Genomic DNA, 23,752 nt, shown 5'->3' with positions numbered 1-23,752 from the left:
ACCCTTCGGGGCTTGTCTTGTCCCACAACAATAATCATCACCTGCCTTGCCCGCATTTCCTTTCTTTCACGCTGCGAGCTCGGTACTTCCATGTCATGAACGGCATGCGCGTTCTGATCGTGACATAGCATTCTCTACAGGAAAGTAGCGAGCGCAGCGATTTCAAGAAACTGACGCAAGCAAGACAGATGACGATTATTGTGGCGGGAGAAATATACACCCCAAAGGGTGCAATTGCTTTAAGAGTGTAAGTGGCCCGCCAGTGAAATCAGCGAAGGTATGTTTGAAGCCGCCAAGAAAGCGAGCGCCGGAGGAGGAAAGTGCCAGGAGGTTGAGGAGATAATCCTTTTCGGCTTTAGCATGTCTTGAAAATATTGATGACAGTGCACCACACGCACGAATAACATACGCAGTACTGAACAGCTTAGCTCAGGCTAATGAAAGATAACATGTAGTGATATTACAGTGAGTCCCGGGACCTACGGCTATAGCAGGCAACGAATTAGCGGACTCGTTGGCAAAATCGGCCCATAAAGATGCAGAAATTCAACTCATCCCTTTATCACCAATGGACACGAAACGCATATTGAGATTACTAAAGAGGGACTTGTGTATGTCGACCTGGTTTAATGAAAATGCTAAGGAATCAATTCTTTACCAAGTGGACCCTCAACTCAAATGCCAGCTGAACGTAGAACTTTCGAAAAGTGCGGAGACACTCATTCACCGACTGTGGCTTGGGACAGCATACACCAAACATTTCCTATATCGCATAAAACGAGCTTCCCCGGCTTGCTCCTGTGGCCACGACGATGAGGATGTTCGCCATCTGCTCCTCGAATGCCCCATGTACGCGACGCAAAGACGGCAGCAAGAACAAGAGCTGCACCCCATTGATCCTCACCGACCTTTGTCACTCGCTAAATTGCTGGGCCCATGGCCATCGAAAATAGCACAGTGAAAAGCATGGAATGCACTTGAACATTTCTACGAATGGACAGGCATCCTCAACAAGTACTACATATTGCACTGAATAGTCAAACGATGTTACCATAACTTACTTCTATTATTTGTAGTAATTAGCGCTTGTATATTACGTGTAATACTTTTTTTCTATTCTGTGCATGCTTTATTTTAACTTTGTGTAAATACTCATCTGTCTGTATGCTCTACATCACGGCCGCTTGCGTGTGTTTGTGACTTTGTTTACTAACTCGTTTTGGGGCAACATGCATCTGCCTTTTATATCTATATGTTCATGGGTGTGTAGGACTGTGTGCTGTGGATTTCTGATCCTACGACGTGGTTTCTTTTCATTTGCTTACATATATTTCTTTATATTGTTGTTCCCGCTATGCGAAAAGGAGTAGTCGTCACCATTATAAGATAACTTCGTCTTTCTTTTATTTGCATTTCAATAAAAAGAATAATCGCGCGCCGGGGAAAGTACGAAGGAGCGCACTGCGCGAAAGCCACGCAGACAACTCTCTTTGGCTATGAAGGGAAAGCAAAGCGTGCACAAGTGAGAGCGCCTCTCAAAAGACTCCCGAGTTTTAACGCGACAGCGTCAAGGAGCTCGTGTCGCAGAAACCTCGATGTCGTTGGCGTCGGTGTCGGCGTCCGCGGCGTTGGCCGTGAGCGATAAATCCCAAAAGGCACTTCATAAATAAAAAAACATCTTGCAAGATGGGCTGGTGGGAATCGAACCAGGTTCTCCGGAGTGTGAGACGCTACCACTCAGCCACGAGTTCGTTCCTTCAAAACGGGACTGCCCCGACAAAACGCGCTGCCCCGACACGTGGCGCGCCACGAGTTTTAATCCAGGTTAGTGTAGGCCGGGGAAGAGAAAACACGAGCACCTTATTAGGAACAGTTAAATAAGACAGAACACACCACGGAGTGTATAGGCTTACTTATTTTGCGGCTTTTATGCGAAGCATATTACGAGAACTCAACCCAGCTCCTCAGGCGCGGCGGTGTCGCCTTGAAACCACGTGACACCGTGACGTCACGACAGAGGAGAAGTGGCTTTGGCTCAACTCTTGCAAGAGGGGCTGGGTGGGAATCGAACCAGGGTCTCCGGAGTGTGGGACGGAGACGCTACCACTGAGCCACGAGTACGATGCTTCAAAGCGGTACAAAAGCGCCTCTAGTGAATGCGGTGTTGCCTTAGAAACGAGCTGTTTCTAAGGCGTGCGTCTCTTGCTCAGGCGCACATTTCGTTGCCGCGCCGAACGCTGCTTTGCTCGACGCTCACCGCGTCCAATGCGTGGCGCGTAGTCGCTGCCCTGTAGCCCATTGTCTTACACCCCTTGGCGGGTCGACGGGAACGCTGTCGCGTTCCACTCTTGAAGGCGAAGCAGTAATGCATGAGTTGTTTCTTCGTCTAGCCGAACCAAATATAGCCAAGCAACAGCAGTTCACCAGGCTAAACAGTGGTTCAACAACTAAAATAAAGGCTAGTATGCTTCGCATCCTGGGCTTAACCTTACCTAAGCCACAGCCATTTTTTCCTACCGCGTCTGGGGAAACGCCAAACCGTTGCACGTGGGAGCTGCGTCGATTCAGCGTCTACTCCGAGCAACCAAAAGCGCTGCCAAACGCGGCCGGACTACTTGGCGCGGTAACACATGTGCAGCAGCTACGCGCCCGTAGCTTTCCCCCCATAGCCACAAAAAGTTGTCTGCGAGTATACATAGTATGCACGTACGTCATTCAGGGGATACTTCGCGACTTCTGGTTTACGGCGGCACCATGTTGGGGAACTATGCGCACTCCCACGGAGGAAGGAAACTAAGGAGAGGCCCTGACGTCATTCTTTGTGAAGCTAAAGTGAAGCCGGAAGTTGGCGTTGCTCATGACGTTGCTCCGCCTATCGGGCCAGCTCTCCTCTCTTGTTTACATTTCTCGCGAAACCACAGCGCGCTGCGCGCAACCGTGCTGCTCGGACCCGCGCACTCGGCAGGAATACTAAGCAATCGTCAGCACGTTAGCATGATTCCGCCAAAAAATTTGGAGGACGCTTAAGCTTCGCCTTCAAGAGTGGAACGCGACAGCGTTCCCGTCGACCCGCCAAGGGGTGTAAGACAATGGGCTACGGCGCAGCGACTACGCGCCCCGCATCGGACGCGGTGAGCGTCGAGCAACGCATCGCTCGGCGCGGCAACGAAATGTGCGCCTGAGCAAGCGACGCACGCCTGAGCCTTAGAAACAGCTTGTTTCTAAGGCGATACCGCATTCACTAGAGGCGCTTTTGCACCGCTTTGAAGCATCGAACTCGTGGCTCAGTGGTAGCGTCTCCGTGTCACACTCCGGAGACCCTGGTTCGATTCCCACCCAGCCCATCTTGCAAGTTGTTTTTTATTCATGAAGTGCCTGCTGGGATTTATCGCTCACGGCCAACGCCGCCGACACCGACCCCGACGACACCGGCTTTTCTGCGACACGAGCTCCTTAACGCTGTCGCGTTAAAAGAGCGAAATTTTCCGCCGATATTCCTTCGTCTGTAGCCATTGCCGTGGCGCGGTACACAGCGTAGACCGTTGCATGCGCGTTCATTTCACGAACTTTAGTTCCTCCTGTCCCACCTGGCCACAGCAACATCCGGTAGAGCACGGTCCACTTAACGCAGTGCAACAAAACACGGAGACCAACGCAAACCTGTCCGCACGGCGCCTCTGCCACGGTACGAAACCTACGGAGCAACACGTATGAGCGCACAGACCCATAACAAAGCCGCCATTGTGGCCCCAAGGGCGTGGCCGCTACAGCAAAAAAGAGGACAACCTACACGTCATTTCATCCACACTTTTCTCCTAGCGCGCGGAGGGGGTAGGGCTCCTCAGTTTCCTTGCTCCATGCGCGCGCCTCTTGATAAAGTTCTCCAAGATGGCGGAAGGTAGAGGAAGCAGACGACAGCAGCTGATGTGACGTCACGTGCATACAATGTATAGATCGTTTTATTGAGGGCGCCGCCATTTTGCGATTACAACGCCGTCTATCGCCCGGCGCCATGCTGGTATGTGGGATGGAGAGTGCACAGCGAACGTGCTGTTGACGACGAATGGCAAGCTTTCGCGCTTTCCGGAGAGGTGTCAACAAATTGTTTAGAATGGGAAATTTCATAGCGTGTAGTCACTAAGCTTTTTGCCTCGATATAGCCGCAGTATCGAACGGCGACGGGCCTAGAGGCGCCCCCGCGGCTCTGCCCACGATCGAAATAGGAGGATAGTCAAGCCTGAACATTGTCGATACGTAACGTATACATCAAGCGTGTTATTATTGTATGTCTAGCCGTGAACTCTGTTAAGGTATCACTCAGGCGACAACATCGCCGCACCAGCTCACTTCTGGAAGTTGCCTAAATGTGCGTCAGCACATTTAGGCAACTCCCAGAAGTGTTACTGCCTGATCTTTTTATTATTATTATTTTCTCGTTTTGTCTTTTGTTTCTTTTTAACGAGCGTTCATTTGGCGTTTTTTGGAAAGGTAGTCACACAGCAGTCATTCATCCTTGAAAAGGTTGTTTGCAACCAGGCTCTAAAGGTGTTGAGAGGCTATTCGTGCAGAGGCTATTCGTGCAAGAACAATTAGTGATGTCTATAAAGCGGATCGTTATTGTCCGTGATAATTGGCTTTCTTTATTTCACTAGTCAATACAAGCATGGTACCTAACTCTAGCACAAATAAATATTCCTGGTGTAAATATATGCGTCTGAGTTTGACTACTCGATACTTATTACTCGTATTCGAAAACTCCCCCCTTCTAAATATGGGTCGATAAAGCCCCTCAGTGCTGGTGCTCGGTGGCGCACCCGATGTGAGCGACCAGATCTTTGTCCAGCTGATATGTGAGGGTTTACAAGGAGCCGATTTCTCGTGCTCAGTGGCTTTGTTTTTGCTCAGCTCGTCATTACGCAGAATGCTTGGGTGTAGCTGCATGAGTACTCACGCTGTTCTCCTTCTTGCCCTTTTGATTCTCTGATGTCCCCCAGCTGCGCTCCTTTGTCTATCCCATTGCACTACATATGGTTGTCCACCGGCCATCTACTCTACACGTTTAATCTATGCCCAATTGTATTTGTTACATACGCTAATTTAATTTGCACAGTGTATGTAATCGCATATGCGCTCTATATTCCATGTTGCCCGGTCCTTCGCATTACTGCACGCGCGCTTGGCTTGAGTCTCCTTGTTGCTGAAACAGTAATACAGAGCGCAAAGTTTACGTCGAGTTGTAGAATGCATTGACCAACGCGAGGCCATTTAACGGCCAGTATCATCCCATATGAAATGGTCATTGCCGGGGGTCTGTCATAAATCGCTTGCCTCTCTCCGAAGATCTGTGCAGCAGCCCCGGCCAGTTCCAGTGCGGCAACGTGGCCTGCATTCCGACAACGCGCGTGTGCGACGGACGGTTCGACTGCGCCGACGGCTCCGACGAGCAGCACTGCCGTGAGTCAACACAGTCGTTCACTATACATACATGTCTATAGGTTGCGTCGGTTATGTCCGGCGATTACCATACCCCCTGACGCGAAGTTTGAGCGCAGCTTTGTGCGTGCTTTCGTTTCGCGCTATACTGAGGCAAATATTGAGAGCGAAGTCACCGACTGGCGGTGGTTCAGTGCCATCAGCGCCATCGCAGAAAGGGGAGCGCGAGCGTAGTGAGCCGCACCGAAGCGGACGACGACGACGAACGCGCGCGTTCGCGCGGTTACGCCGACGCTCAAACCAGGAACGGGCGCCCAAGAGCTGCGCCCTAAAAAGTGTGCCTGAAGACTCGCCCGTTAATTTTGGCTACCGGTGCGTTGACCTTGCGGCAACGATTGTGTGGTTGCAGAGTATTACACCGATGCAAGCTGCGAAAACAGGGTTCAGGTGTCAGCAAATGTTGCAGCCGTAGACAGTTACAACGCTGTAAGCAGTATGGTATGGTATGGTATTCCTTGAGCGATGGCGCACACCCACTGTGGGGGATTGGCCAAGATTTGGATGAAATTAGGCTATCTTTATTAAAAAACTGAAAATGGTAAAGCTAACTGGAGGAAAAGAACAAAAATAAAATGTTTAATAATTCAAGACAACCTCTTCGTAGCAATTATAAAATCCTCCACGGTTGAGCAAATATCCCTGTGGCACTGTCCAAGAGAGGAGGCTCCTAGAGAAAGGATATTTATAATTGAAAAGCTCAAACCAAGCTGTCTAAATCTTGATTCTAGATTTTTTCTTAAAGAAGTGAAACGGCGGCAGAATATGAAAAAATGATCGATTGTTTCATCTTCTCCGCAGACTGGGCACAAAGGGGAGGGCACCAGACCAGCCCTGTGACGATAAAAGTTTAATTTTGGTATTCGACAACGTAATTGGGTAAAGATGACTTCAGTTTTTCTTGTGTGAAAGGAATTTTTAGGCCAAGGGAATAGGAGGTGTCGATACTCGGAAAAATTTGCTACAGCTGGGTTCAAAAAGTCTTGAGTAATTGTATATCTCCTGAATCTAGTAGTCGTCAGGTAAGCTATTGTAGGAAGTAATGGTAATACAGGGCCACTGAGGGCCGCTCTCGCGAGACTGTCAGCCATTTCATTCATGACTAATCCTTTATGTCCAGGCACCCAAAGCAATCTAATTAAATTTATGTGGGCAGGTACTAGAAAATGAAATGTACGTAAAAGGTTAGTGACACCATTTGCTGTTAGCGAGGAACATAAGGATAAAGAATCTGTTATAATTACTACCGCCGATGTTGACAAATTTAGTTTGCGTAAGGCTAGGACTACAGCTAGAAATTCAGCCAAAAATACGGAATAAAAGTCCGGAATCCTGATTGCAAATGACCAGTTTAGAGCGGGAGAGAAAATGCCAATTCCAGATTTTTCTTCACACTGTGAGGCGTCTGTCGCAATGACCGTACTTATAGATAAACCCAATAAATGGTCCTGTAATAAGCCGTTTAATATATTATAAGGAAGATGTTTTGCATTATTTGGGTAGATGTCATCATATATAATTTTTAGGTTCTCTCGCACATCACAAATAGGCGATACCTCCCAAAGACGTACATTTAAGGGGTTTATCAATGTTTGTACGAAGACCACCTGTGGTGTATGAAAACGATGCCAGTGTACTCCGAAGAAAAGTGCAGGCTGGGAAATGAATATGTATTTCAATCTTCTAATAGGGGATTCATACAATTTCAAGACTGTTTGCACCGTCAGTAACCGAAATCTACACAATATTGAGGGCAACCTGACTTCTTGGTGTAATATGTTATTGGCAACATATTTCGGTAATCCACAACACAGTCGTAGGGCTTCCCGCTCAAGTAGAACAAGGGGACGTAATTTATAAGCTGGGGCACCAGAAAATAAAACACATCCAAATTCTAAAATGGGCCGCACATACATTTTGTATATCATTAAAAGTGGATCTCTCCGCATTCCGGACCGACTATTGCACAGCTTACGTAGCATACCAACTGCTCGTACTCCTTTTTTAACGATATGGTCGATATGGCCGAGCCAGTTGAGGGAACCGTCATATACTACACCTAAGTATTTCACCGACTCCACTTGAGGTATAGTCTCGAGGCGATAAGATATCGATATATTAACGGGATTATTAAGAGGAAAAACCAATATCGAGGATTTTCTAACGTTAAGTGAAAGGCGAATTTTGTTTAACCAGGTTTCTATGGCGTTGAGGTAGTTTTGTAGTCGATAATATAGAGAGTGAATATCACTGTCTGATGCGAAGAAAGCAATGTCATCCGCGTATACGTATGTTTGTACATCTTGATGAAGAGGAATGGAACACATCAGAATATTAAATAGTAATGGTGAAGTGACAGCTCCTTGAGGAACACCTCGTGATTGATTATATATACTAGAGGAAACGCCTCTCAGACTGCAGTAAAATGTTCTTCCATTTAAAAACTCACCAATCCAGTTTGAAAAATAATTTGGAATGTCTGGATTTCGCAATATATCTAATAAAATTAAGTGTTCTACACTGTCGTAGGCTTTGGAAATGTCTAATGTCACAAGAGCACCTATTTGCCTCTGTCGTCGTGCTAATTTTATTCTACTTTCTAGGTCCACGTGAGCATGCCAAATTGAACATGATGGTCGGAATCCAATTTGGCAGGGGCTAAGCAAGTCCTTGTTCTGTATAAATTTAATCATGCGGGCATATAGAATTCTTTCAATTAATTTAACCAAATTTGAAGTTAGCGCAATTGGCCTAATGTTATCTATTGTATATCCTTCCCCATGATTTTTAAGAATAGGGATGATTTTAGCAATTTTCCACGCAGACGGAATCCATGAGAAGCGAATTGAGTAATTTACAATAGCCAAAAGGTCATCAGGAGCTTCCTTAAATAAAATTCTGATCATAGTAGATGTTACCCCATCCACACCGGGAGCTGAATCTGGAAGTCGCTCCACGATTTCAGCCAATTCTAACATAGAGATTTCTGTAAAATCATCTGATGCCCTTCGTAAGCGAGAACCACTTGGTAAGACAGAAGAAAATCTAATTTCTAATCTCTTCGCGATTTCTTCTAGTGATTGTTTCATTTCATCGCTACTTAAGATTATAGAGTCAATATTAATTTGGCGCGGAAGAATTTTACTACCGCGGAGAAAACGGAACAATGCACGCCTATTTTTATTGTTAGATAAGAAATCAAAATGCTTACAGTCGAATTCATCTTTGGCTTTAGAAACTGTATGTTTAAAGACAGCTCGAAAAAATTTATAGTCACTCCAATTTTGGGGACTCTGGTTATGCAATAATTTTTTCCAAGCAGCTTTTCTCTTTCTGTAGTCTCGAGTGCATTCTTCATTCCACCAAGGACTGTAAGAATTTCTTTTATTCAATCCAATCTCAAATTGAGCCTTTTTTTGAGAACTTTCCAAAGCGGAACAGATAATCGTGGTTTTTTGTTCTGTAGGCGCATCAGACAGAGATGAAAGAACATTTCGTAGGCATTTTTTAAAAATGTTGTAATTTATGAAGGTTCGAACCTGGTCACCTATAAATGTTACCGGACGTGCAACGTCAAATACTATCGGAAGGTGATCACTGCTTGTCGAACAATCAATAGTCGACCAAGAAGTTACGGAGAGACTCGGGCCAGAGAATGTAAGATCTAGTGAAGAGTAAGATCGGCCTCTAACAAACGTAATAGATCCGGAGTTTACACACGTGAGGCGATTGTCCAACGACCAGTTCCACAATCGGGTGCCGCACAAATCTGTTCTTAAACCCCATGAGATATGGTGAGAATTGAAATCACCTGAGATTACAATGTCACGTCCACAAGAGTTAATGACACTATCCAGTGTGCTAGTGTCCTGTACGCCAGATGGAAAATATGCATTAACTACGGTAAAAGGAGCACATCCCGGGAGAACCAATTTTATAGCTAGGATTTCACACTCTGGAGTAGAAACTTGATATGAAATTTTAGCCTTATGGCAAATTTTAGATGAGATAAGTGTAAGTAACCCGCCGCCTCTTGTAGGACGGTCTAATCGAAATGACCTGTAGAATTTCAGTTGAAAAGATTTCTCAGGTTTTAGCCACGTTTCTTGTAACATAATTAAATCAGGATTAAGTTGAGAAGTTAAACAAGTTAAATCTACTGATGCAGAATATAAAGAGCGGCAGTTCCACTGAAGCACTTTTAGTGATCCTATTTTTTGGAAAGTGCCGCAGTCGAAACTGCCTTCTGCAGAATGTTATCCTTTAGCACAACACTGGACTGACTTTTCTTAGCTTTTGAGTGAGGACCGGGGGAGGAGTCTTCACTAATAGAAGACATGGTTCTTTTATATGCTCGAGCATTTTGTTCTACCTCTGTCATCTCCAAATCTGTATTAACCAGATTACAAGTTGTAGGACCCGCAGAAGAGGGATTTGAAAGTCCAATATCATTATTGCAAGGATTGGCGTCTGATCTTTCATGATTAGTTTGGTGCTCAGGATCAACTGTTTGCGTTGGTACAGGAGCTGGGCAGGTAGTTTGCATCAAATGAGATAAATGACTAGAAACGGCTTGTGAGATACATTCACCAAGGCTCATTGCCAAGCTTTCCATAGCCTTTGTAACTGCCTTTTCCACAGCGGCCTCTATAGTTGCAGTAAGTGATCGGTCCGGGGTAAGATTTTGTCTACCTATTATCCCCGCATAGCCAGATGCCCTTTCTTTCACAATGTTTATGGCCTCCATCCTAGAGCAGCGTCGACGATCAATTATTTCAATCACCTGTAACTCTTGAGCCCTAACAGAACAGTTTAAATAATTGGCTGGATGATTTCCATCACAGAGGCAGCATCGCTCTTCTTGGGCATTACAATCACTTTGAGCGTGTTCTCCCCCACATGCGCAACAACGTTGTCTTGATTTACACCCTGCCATGCTATGGCCGTATCGCCAGCAATTGCGGCATTGAATCGGACGCGACGCCAGGGGTTCAACTCTGAACACAAGGGGCCACACCTTTAGCTCTGACGGGCAGGAAGTTCCAGCAAAAGTCGCAATCACTGATTCTGTTGGGACCCGCTTATTGTCTACCACTCGAGTGCATCGGTAAACAGCAATTACTCCAGTCCCAGACAATCTCTCAAGTGTTTCAGCGGGAGAAAGATCAGCATCGACACCTCTGACTATTCCCTTAGTGCAGGCGAGGTGAGCAGGGATAAAGGCACTCACCGGTAATGACGCGAATGACGAGCACTTTAGCAAATCCGCGACACAGGGCTGGTCTGGTGACCGACACACGATACCTCCTCGGCCGAACTGCCTCACTTCCGTGATGGTCTGGTATGAAGAGGTAGCAGCTTGCAGGGATTTCTGGATCGCCTGGGGGTTGGTTAGACGTATAAAGCCTCCATTTGAAGGAACCAGAGCCACCGGGATGTTGCTCACACCACTGCGGATGAACAAATCTAGAGGTAATTCATCCGTTGGAATAGAGGCCGCCCATGGGGACAAACCCCTGCCTGGGGAGTTTTTAGACATCAGCCTAGGAAGAAGGTGGCGTTAGAATTAGTGAGAGCTCAATAAATAAGATTAGTAAAGCCTAATATCACCCAAAACCTGGCCAAGTGACAGAAGCCGCAGCGAACGAGAAACAGCCAACTACTACTACTACTACTACTGTACCACGAGGATTCCCGTGAAATTCTGACCGCGCGAAATACCGCACTGCAGGAAGGGATAAGGAAGGAGGCGCCAACATGGCGTCACGCTTCGTCGCTTCTGCGGCGCGCGAGAGAACGAGGAAAACAGCGGTTCCATTGTTGAAGCAAGCTTCACCTCATCCTCAGAGAAGACAGTTTTGTTGCGATGGCAATTATACGGACAGGCTCATTTGTGCCGTCGCCGTGACGTACCGTATGAGTGAAAGCGTGCAAGGGTGAACCGGTGAACGCGATTCAATCTCCCAGAATCCATCATCTTCATTCAATCTCGCGTGCGAGGAACGCTGCCCAGCCGTCTCTCCTGTGGCGCGCGAGGCAGTGAGGCGAGGGAGGAGGGTCGTTTTCTCCGGCGGCTGCCAGGGCGTCTCGATATCCTCCTCACCCGCCGCTCCAGCAGAGTGGACGCAACAGCGGCGTCTACTACGGCGTTGGCCACCCGAGTCGCGGACGCCGTGGGAAAGCGTTGCCGGCGCGTCTTGAAAGCCGTCTGCGACGTGGCGCAGGTGCGCGCCCGCGGGGTGCCGGTAGCTTCGTTTGCGCTGTGCTTTCGACGTTTCGTACGCGTTGAAGCGACAGATTCACGGAGGTCATTTCGCTCGCGGCTGCTGCCGTGATTCCTAACTCCAACGTTTTCACAGACGTCATAGCGATTCATTCATTCACAAAACTTTATTAGTGTCCTGAAGCCCGGTCTTTTCAGACCGAGGCGGGCCGCGTCCACGTCGGCACCGCCAGGCCGAGCCTTACGGCGTCATCGTGGACCCTCTGGACAGCCCGTAGCTGATCTTGATATGAAGAGCTTGTTATCAACTTGTGCCAGTAAAGCCATTTTTCTTTGGGGTCGGCGAGAGTCGCGGGACAGCCCGCCAGCATGTGTCTGATGTCAATGATGCCATCGCACACGTTACATTCTTTCCTAATTTCTCTTTCGGGGTGAATTTTATTTATGAAATACGGAGTGGGGTACGTCCCGGTTTGCAGAAAACGTAGCGTCACTGCCTGAGCTCTGTTCAATTTTACGTGTGGCAGAGGGAATTGCCTACGCCCCAAGTAGTAATATTTAGTTATGTAGTTGGAACTTAGTAACTGATCTTTATGTTCCCCGGAATGGTAGTGGGCGTCGGTTCGGTTCTGACCGGCACGGCAAGCAAGTCCTCGTGCCAGCTCGTTCGTCACCTCGTTGAGGTTGGGCCGAGTCTCGTCCACTTGTCCCATATGTGCAGGAAACCATCGGATTTCAGTTTTGATAGTTTCGACCTTGTCGATAATTTTAGCCGCAGTCTCAGCTACATAGCCTTTGTCAAAGCTCTTAATTGCTGCTTTGGAATCGCTATAGATGAAAGACCATTTACGGTTCCTGGTGGCTAGAGCAATCGCGGCTTGCTCCGCCACCGTGGAATCCTTAGTGAAGATGGTGATGGCGTCCCGTACCTCGCCCCGGCTGTCGACCACCACGGTGGTGTAGGCCTCTTTGCCTTTGACCCAGGCAGCGTCTACAAGGGCCGCCTGTTGTCCTAGCTGTTCAATTTCTTTCAACAAAACTTTCGCTCTCGCTTTTCTCCTGCTAACATTGTGTTCCGGGTGCATATTTCTCGGGAGGGGGGTGTCTGATCGCGTCTCTAAGTTTCGCGCTCAATTCTACCTCGAATTCCTTCGGGTTCATCGATCTATTTGGGTCTGTCCCTATCGCTTTGAGTATAAGCCTGCCCGCTCGCGTTTTCGTCAGTCTTAGCAATGTGTGTTCATGTTTACCTGCGGGCGCGTGACAGCGCGCTGGTTAATTTATTTCAAACACGTTAACGGGCTAGTTGGTTTGAATCCAAGATAGAGAGAGCGCGACTGAAGGACGTAGAAAGAAGCAGACACACAATCCCGGCCATGGCGGCAGCATTTCGATGGGGGCGAAATGTAAAACAGCCGTGTACTTAGATTTAGGTGCGCGTTAAAGAACCCCAGGGGTGCGATCGGAGATTGTTGTTCGGCGCGTTCGTTCGGTTACCGGCGCGCGCGATTAGCCTACTCCGTGCCGACGTCACCAGCCGCGGGGCGCGGCCACATTTTCGGTGACGTCAAAATGAGGACACACTCCTGTCAATCATCTTGCCACCGAGCAAGTCGTCTGCTAGGCGCCCAACGCGACGGGAGTTGGGAGGTTTGGATGCGATCATCGCTCGTTACGAGACCGGCTTCGCGTGGCGCGTCTGGTGGATTGGGTTGGATCCAATCCACCGTTCGGATCCAATCCATAGTTTAATTCGAGAAAAATGGCGCTTGCGTTGGGAACTTAGGTTGTTGCGCTGGCGTTTGCTCGAGAAGGAAGGGGAGCGGGTGGCGGTGCGAAACGCGTTTGAAGAAATGGCAGAACGCGAATCCTGACGTCGCTTTCGTTTCTCGAAACAAATGGTGCGTTGGCTGCAAAGTGAAATCAACCCCGTCATCAGTGCCAGCAAACCACTGGAATGTTGTTGCTGCCTCTTGAAAGGGGCGCCAATGTTCCCGTCGTTTCATTTTTCTCCTCGCTGTGTGCGACACTACCTAGGGACGACGCAGAAAAACTAATAATAAATTGTAGTAGTCACACGTACTACTATTTCAAAACGTGTTTAAGCTTGAGAAGAAAAAGAATACATTTTTCAGATAAAGATTTCATTCTTTGGAAGACGAGAAACATTTCCTTTTGTAGTATGGGCTCCCTGCAATGGTCAGGCGGCGCAGCGATCGACTCAGCCCTCAGCGCCACCATTTTGGACCACCGGCGCTTGAGAAAGGACGTCAAATTTATGACTACAACCATGTATATCATGTCAAAGGAGTAGACAGCATGGACATCACAGCGAGGTGCTTAAACCAAATTATGGTGTTTTAGGTGCCAAAACCACGATCTGATTAGGAGGAACGACGTGGTGGGGGACTCCGGAATAATTTGGACCACCTGGGGTTCTTTAAGGTGAACCTAAATCTAATTACACGGGTGTTCTGGTATTTTGACCCCATCGGAATTCGGCCGCCGTGGCCCTGATTTGATCGCGCGACCTATAGTGGTTAGCAGCCCAACAACTAAGCAAGCACCGCAGATCGCGAGTTATTTGTCACAACAAAGCAAGCATGCTTGCGACGTCGAACTCAAAGGGAGTTAACAAATTATTATTTTATGCCACTTAAGTGAGCAAATATGGCCGTGGACGTCTTTCAACTGTCATTTGTCACTTCGTTACTTGGAGCGTGCCTTGCACCTCACAATTGTAGAGGTTTTGGCGAATTGGCAGGTAAGTGCTTTTTTCTCCGTTGACAAAGTGCCTCGAGCATATTCTGGTTATTGTCGTTCGTGCTCGAATGTGAGAGGGCATTACCGCTGAAGCATCATAGAGAGCAATCAGCTGAGCCTAAACAACGTTAAGACTGAACAAATATGCACTAGCGTGCGTGAGAGAAATGCTAATTTTCGACTACTCGACATGTGCTGCAGTGTACTCCAACCTTAGTTCTGTTGTTCTAAGCATGAGAAAACATCGGCACGAATGAGCTCGGTTCCACCATTCTCATATTGATCTTGGCGCAGGAAGAAGCACAGTGCGTACAAAGCTCCAGCACGGAGCGCTTACGAAGCTAGATTTGACACGTAACAACCACTGCGCATTTGTTTTGGAGCAAGATGAGCTAAACAAATATATGAACTGATTTAAAACAGCGGGAATCAGTTCACGCGTTTCTATGCAGTTGACGCTTTATTGCGTGTTTTAGAGCGCAGCTCTTTGGCGTCCGTTCCTGGGTTTCGCGTCGTCGTCGGCGTTGTCGGCCTCGTAACCAGCTCCGCCCCCCTTCGCTGGAGTGGGAGACGAAGGACGCGAGCCGCGAATGGCGGAGACCAATGAGAGCGGCCCCTTCAGTGACGTGCGCGCGCGATGCTGGTGTCATGCGGACCCTCCTTACGGCTCGATGCGCACTCGTGTCTGGTCTCAGCCGATCCGCTCGTTTCGTACTATCGTCTTCTCGCGCCAAAGCTCTCGCCCGCGCCTGTTTGATTCTGTTGGGTCGGTCTCGTTCGCGCTTGTTTTGGTTGTTATTGTGTGAGATTGTTTCTTAATCTGATTGTATGCGCTATACGAATTGTATAGTACTTTCTGGAAGCCATGCGGCACCAGCGATCACACTGGAACCTTTGACGAGTCATGTATAAACGCCGGCTCGCTTGATCCGCAGATCAGATTTTCGACCATTACCGACTCTGCTACATGTCTCTCTCAAATTCTTTGCTTCAAAATATCGCGAAATGGAAACACGTATAGAACTGCGCTCAAATTTCGCATTAGGAAGTATTGTAATCGTCGGATAAATTTTTTACGGATGCCGCTGCTGGTTTGTTTGAACTTTTTTTTCTTGTTTTTACATTTACATCTTAGTTTGTTTAACGGAAATTCGCAAGACCGACACGAACCGCGACGATCCACTCCAGCCACCGGGTTGCTTCCCCCGGTTTTGAAGGGAAGCAGTACAATTTGGTGCCGACATCCCCTTATTTGCGGTCATGACAGTCCTTAACGCAGCAGTATCTGCGCTTGTTCTTTTTGTTCACACTTCTCACGAAGGAGCTGCCAGGAAGCCGTGGTGAATTCATTGGAAAATTGGAAAAGCAGGCTTTCAGGCGGGCCTGAGCGCCTTTGTCCATCATTGTCCCACGGACAATGATGAGATGACGGTGAGGGCCTACCCGCGGATGCTCGCCGCCGCTGCTGGATGGCGCAACATGCGCAGGTAAACTTCATTGCAGGGTGCCCATAACAGGAAATCGACCCACGCAAGAGGCCACGTATCTACCAGGAAGCTTGCCTTCGTGTGTAGCGTTCGACGCCAGCGCTTCCCGGTAAATGGTACGGGTTACGTAAGCTGCAGTTGCAAGGGGTCTTTGAACGCTATTAAAGGCGAAGCGTAAGCGTCTTTTTTTCTTTTTTTCTTTTTCAGCGCCGCTATGGGTATACGCAACGCATGGTTAGAACTATCCAGAGGAGTGGCAAAGGGAAAAAGAAACGGTGGTACGACCAGCGGCGGCGTGCTGTCGAAATTGTCATTACACCCATTACTGCCCTTACTCTAATGCAACAAAGCTTTACATACCCCCACTAGCAGTTGTAGCGGCGGTATCCAGCAGCTTCGCTGGATATCCACTTTCGCAGGGCCAGGCCGAAATGGTGTCTTTTTTTTTTTTTTTACTGTGAGTCCGAGTATAAGCGCTGCTGAACATGACTGCTATTGATTTTATATCGAGTGAACCAGGCTGGGTCTCTTTTCGATTACTGAGGAAATTACAGATATTTATGACCTCTGCCTGAAACTGGCAATGTTTCTATCTCTAATAAATGTTGTAAATAATTTGAAAAGTTTTTTTTTTGATGAGTCACTAGCATTGCCTATAGGCAATGCTAGTGACTAAAGTGACAATGCTAGTGACAAGTTGAAAAACACAACAGGAAATTTTGACAGTCTGTCGTATTTTGGGACGCTGTTTCTGTAGTTCTGTTGCCTGTAGTTCTGTTGCCTGTAGTTCTGTTGCCTGTAGTTCTGTTGCCTGTAGTTCTGTTGCCTGTAGTTCTGTTGCCTGTAGTTCTGTTGCCTGTAGTTCTGTTGCCTGTAGTTCTGTTGCCTGTAGTTCTGTTGCCTGTAGTTCTGTTGCCTGTAGTTCTGTTGCCTGTAGTTCTGTTGCCTGTAGTTCTGTTGTCTGTAGTTCTGTTGTCTGTAGTGTGACGTCCTGTAGTAGAAAGCTCTGTAGTTCATGATCAATATTTAATTAAAAATTGACAGAGACCTCCTTAAGGATATGTAAATTTGTTAGTACAAAAAAAGAAAAAATGTAAAAGTGAAAAAAAAATAAAAAAAAAAGTCCGCGGCCAGGATTCGAACTTGCGACCGCACGATTCCGAGCCCGACATCTTACCACTGCACCACCGCTGACTTTTTTTTTTTCTTTATTACCGGCTTGGCAAGTACACTCTCGAAGAACATGTCAGCGGTGGTGCAAACCGATGGCACTAAAGGGCTGCACCACCGCTGACATGTTCTTCGAGAGTAAATTTTTGGCCTTTTGAACAGTACGATGTGCTGATGCGCTGATGTTTACATTTGCGTTTTAAGGGTCAAGATGCGCTATCACTCCACCGCGTCAAGTGCCGCATCTCTAGAAGACCAAGAGTGTTCTTACCATCGACAGGTACATCATGGAGTGCTAGAACATCGATTTTGATGTACGATATCCATATTAAATGAGAAATTCAGAAATAGGCAACGGTGACTGTTAGGGTTCTTTCTGCTAATTTCGACAGTTGTCGCTCTTTCTTTACACTTTCGAGCGCGCATATAATTCTTGTGTTCAATGCAAAATAGCTACATAAACATTCGTGGATGAGTGTTCTTTCTGACAACATACTGGCTTCTCACGGCAGCGCTGTACCAGATTAATGTGACCCGAGCGAGACAGCCTTTCACGCAACTTTGTGGAACAACCCAAAACTTCTTTTCCGCTTCGCATAAGTTTGGGAAATATTCCTGGGAAATTAGCTAATGTGTCAGTGTAACAGCACATGTAAGTCCACAGGCCTGTGTGCCACATTTTACCAAATAAAACAAAACGGATGCGCAGCCATTCCCGCAGATGGTACGATTTTGATCAGCGGCCGATTTTAAGGAGACCGGCAGGGCGTTGCTGGTGCCGCGTCGTCACGGCACAATTATAAGTATTGGCCACGTCGACTTTAATACCGGTGTCCGTGCTATCAGCATTGCCGGCTTCAGAGAAGCGCGATTGAAAACCGCGCAAGAGAAAAGTGCAGTGTACATCACCGATCTGAAATTGACATACAATTTTAAAGGGCCGCGACGGAAGGCCCTTCTGTTGCGACTCCAGAACTCTTGGCCCTCGCGACCGAATGTTTCTGTTGCGACGTCAGAATTGGTGTCGTAACGTCGGGGTCGCTGTCACGATATAAAGCTGTTGTTCCGACTTCAGAACTCTTGTTGTCGCGACAGAACGTTTCTGTTGCGACTTCATAACTCTTGGCCTTCGCGACAGAATGCTTCTGTTGCGACATCAGAATCTCTGTCCTAACGTCAGAGATGTCTCTCAATTAAGAAACGTCAGGAACTTCTGTCGCACAACAGAATTTCTGTAGTTGCGGCAGGAATTCCTGTTCTCTTTTTCAACTGGGAATTTTTAAACTGAGTTATGTCTTCACAGTAGGTTATGTGTCAAAACGAAATTCCGTGCTACATATATGTAGTACACACTACAAAAGCTTGCCGCATAATTTCAGTGCACTTCTGTTGTCATCATTGGGTACATGTTGCGGCGATAGGTTTCTGTCGTACAACAACAGATCTCTGTAGTACAACAGAAGTTTGTCGCATTACTTCAGGGACACTTCTGTTATGACAATTGGGGGCCTGTTGCAGCGATAAGTTTCTGTCGTACACCAACAGTTCTCTGTAGTACAACAGAAGTTTGTCGCATTACTTCAGGAACACTTCTGTTTGACAATTGGGGGCCTGTTGCCACGATAGGTTTCTGTAGTATTTCAACAGCTCTCTGTAGCACTACAGAATTTTCTTGAGTTACTTCAGGAACATTTCTGTTGAGACAACAGGGTGCCTGTTGTGCTGACAAATTTTTCTGTAGTACTACAAAAATCTGTTGTAGAGCTTCAGCTTTCTGTTGTAACAACAGACATACGACAGAGTGTACTTCTGTAGTCACAACAAGAAATGTCTGTTGTACATCAGAAAAGTCTGTCGCTCCGTCAGGAATCTGTAGTTACTACAGAAAAATCCTGTTGTACAACAGAAATTTCTGTAGTTGCGACAGGAATTCCTGTTGTCTTTTTCAACTGGGATATTGGAAAGAGAAGTAATACTGAGACACATATCATTCACTTAAATTTCACACGCCGTTGGTGAAAGACTTTGCCGGAAGGGACACTGAAGTCTGCATGTTTTTCTAAGGGTCAACAAAGCATGCGAAGAAATTTGAAGCGAGTGGAACATACAGCAACGTATTCATTCTCCAGGCATATATGCTATCCATACCATTAGGGCTAATTGTTAGTTCGGTAGCTCCTTCTCCTTAAAAAAATGTAATAATCTTTGTCTTGTGTAAAGAGGGTGTCCCAACTATCGTGCACCAAGATTTAAAAATATTGACACTTGTCTGTCTTTCTCTCGGGGACTGCATTTCTCCCACATCACGCTACTTAATGTTATCGCTCAGCGCAAGACGCGCCTGCATGGTTGGAATTTACTGGAATGTTAACGGTGGTTTTATCCGTTCTCTGCTGTCACCGAAGCTTGTGTCTTCTGATTCTATGCGCGACGGGAGTTGTGCAGCACTTTCAGGGAGACACGCGGGCACCAGCGGTTACATTGTAAATTTCGATGACTGATGGAGGACGAAGTGTCTTCTTGTCAGAACGCTTGTTTCTGTGCTCTCTGAATTTTTGGTGAAATTTTCGCCTTTCGAGGTGCCTCACCTCCCCGTCTTGCGGCCATGGACGCGGAGCATGCCAGAGGCCCACCTGGCCAGACGTCATCACGGCTGTCAACCGCAAGGAAGCGAGTTGACTCCACCAGCGACACCGAGGACACCGAGCTGTACTCTATGCCGGAATACGACTCATCCGACGACGGCTTCATACCCGCCCGGAGTAAGAGGGCGAAGAGAAAGATCGCCAACACAACGCCGTCAACGCCTGCGAGCACTATATACGACTATGAAGTCAAGGCCTGCGCGCTGACCACACGTCATCATCTTTATGCCGGAAGAACCGTCAAGCAACCTACGGTTGCTGAACAGGCAAGCCCTATCCATTTTTCTGGAACGTGCGGTGCCGGATCAAATTAAAGACATCAGAATAAACCCACGCAAGAATATTCTCGCCATAGACGTGTACAACGTAAGTGCGCTTCAAGAAATCAAGAAAACACTTCAAGAAATCACGCAGCTAAGCGGAATGAAAATGCGCCCCTTCATCCCGATCGACGACACATCGATAGCTGGTGTAATTTACGACATTGACATTGCCATTCCCAATGATGATTTACCTAGCCTCATCAAGCCGGCAAACGAGGGCACGACCATCACGCAATTGCGCCGTCTTGGGAATACGCGCTGCCTAAAAGTAATTTTCAAGGGGAATTGTATACCATCTCACGATAAAGTCGGACATTTTCGACATCTGGTTCGACCATTCATCCAGAAGCCGCTTCAATGCCATCAGTGCTTCAGGCTAGGACACGTCAAGGGTGTGTGTCCCAACTCGCTACTGTGTCCCCGTTGCGCTGAACTTCATGCAGAAGAGACCTGTGGTGCGACAGTTATGAAGTGCGCCAACTGTAGCGGCTCTCACGTAGCCTCGTCCAAAGACTGTCCCCGCATCAAGAGAGGGAGCGCGTGGTTCTGGAGCAAATGGCCAGAGACAATTCGGCACACAGGGAGGCAGCCGAAGTAGCCCGGCGTCGACACCGTCGTACGTCTTCAAAAAAGGCGCGTGTGCGAAGCGATAGTACCCGCTCCACTACGGTACCACTTACTCGCGCCGCGAAAGCGCCCACCACTTCCACGAGGGAATCAGATAAGACTCTTTCTTTAGAGGAATGGCCTATGCTACCGAGCCGCTCCCTTACTAAGGAACCTCAGAAGGTCACGGCCCCACCGGAGCCTTCTCCGGGCATTGATGATTCGCCTAAACCAGATGGTCAAGTCATCTCGGTGCTACGTTCCCTCATGGAGGCCATCCGAACGATCTTAGTTGAGATGGGGACACCGTCTGCTCGAAACGCACTTAAAGTGCTGGACGCCTTAAGCCCAGTGCTTGAATCCCTCAACTAGAAAGATGGCTACCCATGCCCCATCCTTCCGAAAAGAAGTCAAGGCAGCGTCCGCCATGCAGTGGAACGCCAGAGGGCTAAAATCACGAATTTCAGATTTCCGTCAGTATGTGTACACCAATGTGTTTCCACTCATCGTCATTTGTGAGCCCAACTTGTCGAAACCAATCAGACTGTCAGGGTACGAATGTTTCATGTCATCAACAAATAGTGCATGCAGCAAAATCATCGTTTTTGTTCGTCGTGAACTCACCTATGTTTTGCAACCAATTGCGCCCCACGACGACAATCAGTGTATTTGCATCGCAGTTAAAAAGAACAAACTCTTGTTTACTTTATATATCGCCTTCCAGCAATTTTGACACTAAAAGATTAGCGGATATCTTGAGTGTTTGCCCCACCCCATGGGTCATCATAGGAGATTTCAATGCACACCATCCAGCATGGGGAAGTACAAAGACAAATGCAAGAGGACGAAGATTATCAAGCATCGCCTACAACTATGGCCTTACTCTCTTCAACGATGGTAACCCCACCTTTCTTCGAGGCGTGACATACGGCAGCTGCCTCGACCTTGCTTTTGTCTCCAACTCTCTCGCCAGATGTGTGAAGTGGTTTCCAGATATTGAGACGCATGGGAGTGATCACATTCCCACCTATCTGAACATCAAAGGCTTGTCGTCTAGATCTGGCCCACGGAATACCATTCGGACGATTCAATGGGTCAACTTGAAATCTGATATGGAAGCTGCCTGCAGCGAGGAAGATGCCTGCAACGTCGATATCGGCGTACAAAATCAATCCATGACCTTAGGGCAGCCAGGAGGATACAAAAGATGATTCAGCGTCGAATGGATAGATTAGCGTCTGAACGTTGGGCAACGTTTTGCCAGACACTCGACCCCCGCAAGCCGCTGCCTCACATTTGGAAAGCGGTGCAAGGTCTGCGTTGCCTTCCGGAACAGCGTTTTCCATTCAAGGCGCTCGCGCTTTTCCGAGGGCGGCAAGACATCGATGTCGCAGAAGACGTTTGTGCGCGGATGGCAGACCAAGCGACACGTCGAAACCCTCCAGCCCGAGATGACGTCCCCCATTTCCGTGATTGCCGCATGGACCTTCCTTTTTCAATGGAGGAGCTCGAGGCGGCACTAGCTCTCTGCAGGCGCTCATCATCTCCGGGCCCAGATGGTATATCATACCGAGCCTTGTGCTATCTCGGAGAATCTGCACGGATAGCACTATTGAGTCTCTACAACACCTCATGGCAGGAGAGAAATGTTCCTGACGAATGGAAAGTGAGCCGCCTGGTGCCAATCTTGAAGTAGGGCAAATCCCCGCTAGAGCTCACCTCTTACCGCCCAATAGCGTTGGCCAGCTGTGTAGGAAAGATAGTGGAACGGATGATCCTTGGCCGCCTGGAATGGTACCTCGAATACTACAAGATTTATCCCAATTCCATGGCTGGTTTCTGACGTGACCGCTCTTCCACCGACAATGTAGTTGATCTCGTTTCATATGTCCAGCACGAAAGGTCCCGTAAACGTTTATCTGCAGCTTTATTCTTAGATGTGAAAGGGGCATACTATAACGTATTACATGAGGCGATTCTCGACGCTCTTGTGACGGTTGGCCTAGGTGGTCGAGTATTTTTGTGGATCGCAAGTTACCTTTCTACAAGATCATTCTATGTGTTAACTGACGATGGCCCAACTACGCGACGCTATACCAGCAGGGGCGTTCCTCAAGGCGGTGCTCTCAGCCCGACGCCATTCAACCTCGCTCATATTGGGCTTTCTGACCACTTGCCAACTACCACCAAAATTTCAATATACGCAGATGACATCTGTGTCTGGACTTCGGCAGTCGCGCGTCGTGCACGGCTTCAAAGAGCGGCTACTTTGACAGCGAGCTACTTGCGTGAACAAGGTCTGAGCATATCGCCAGAAAAATGCGCCCTAGTGGCATTTACTCGCAAACCAATGACGCCTTATGTCATCTCAATCAATGGGCGGACAATTTCTTATGTCAGAACCCACAGATTTCTTGGCGTAATTATCGACCGAGACCTCAGTTGGAGCCCGCACGTGGCCTACATGAAACGGCGCCTGACAGCAACCTCCCAGTTGTTTAAATACTTGACAGGAAAGACGTGGGGGATGTCAGTAGACGCAATGTTTAAACTCTACAGAGCTCTCTTCTCAGTTTTTTAAGATACCGTCTACCTGTACTGAACAACACCTGCAAGACAAATATTCTTGTTCTGCAGGCAGCACAGGCTCAAGCACTCAGAGTTTGTCTTGGTTTTCCCAGATGCACGTCAACTGAGGCAACTATTGCGATTGCTCGGGACCATCTAATGCAAACTCACATCACGGTGGAAGCCCTGAGGACGCATATCAGACATTTTGCACGTGCCCCCTATCACCACCTTGCAACACTACCTTCAGACAGGCACCAAGCATCATTCTCTAAATCTATCGTCAAGTACAACGACAAACTTCCATCGGTCTTCACCGCTGCATCTAAACCATCGATACCCCCTTGGTGCCTTGTCAGCCCCACAGTCGATCTCAGCGTACCAGGAATCGGGAAAAAGTCTGAACTGTCATCGCCTGTGCTGAAACAACTGTCTCTGCTTCTTCTGCACGAGAGGTACGCGGACAGTGCACATATT

General features: G+C 47.8%; 1 protein-coding gene across 3 annotated transcripts in view; it reads left to right on the top strand.

The window, feature by feature from the left end:
• LOC135909198 (ovochymase-2-like) overlaps positions 1–23,752 on the top strand; it is a 337,884-nt gene that overhangs the window by 224,925 nt on the left and 89,207 nt on the right. For 2 of the 3 annotated variants that reach the window (XM_070524733.1, XM_065441041.2), the window contains one exon: positions 5,341–5,454. The exons of the other annotated variant lie outside the window; for it this stretch is intronic. In XM_070524733.1, the coding sequence (XP_070380834.1) occupies positions 5,341–5,454 (114 nt within the window). The remainder of the gene's footprint in view (positions 1–5,340; positions 5,455–23,752) is intronic. 3 annotated transcript variants of the gene reach the window in all.

This window comes from Dermacentor albipictus, chromosome 9 (genome assembly GCF_038994185.2).
Source record: "Dermacentor albipictus isolate Rhodes 1998 colony chromosome 9, USDA_Dalb.pri_finalv2, whole genome shotgun sequence".
Classification (NCBI taxonomy): domain Eukaryota; kingdom Metazoa; phylum Arthropoda; class Arachnida; order Ixodida; family Ixodidae; genus Dermacentor; species Dermacentor albipictus.
This window is presented reverse-complemented; position numbering and strand designations above follow the sequence as displayed.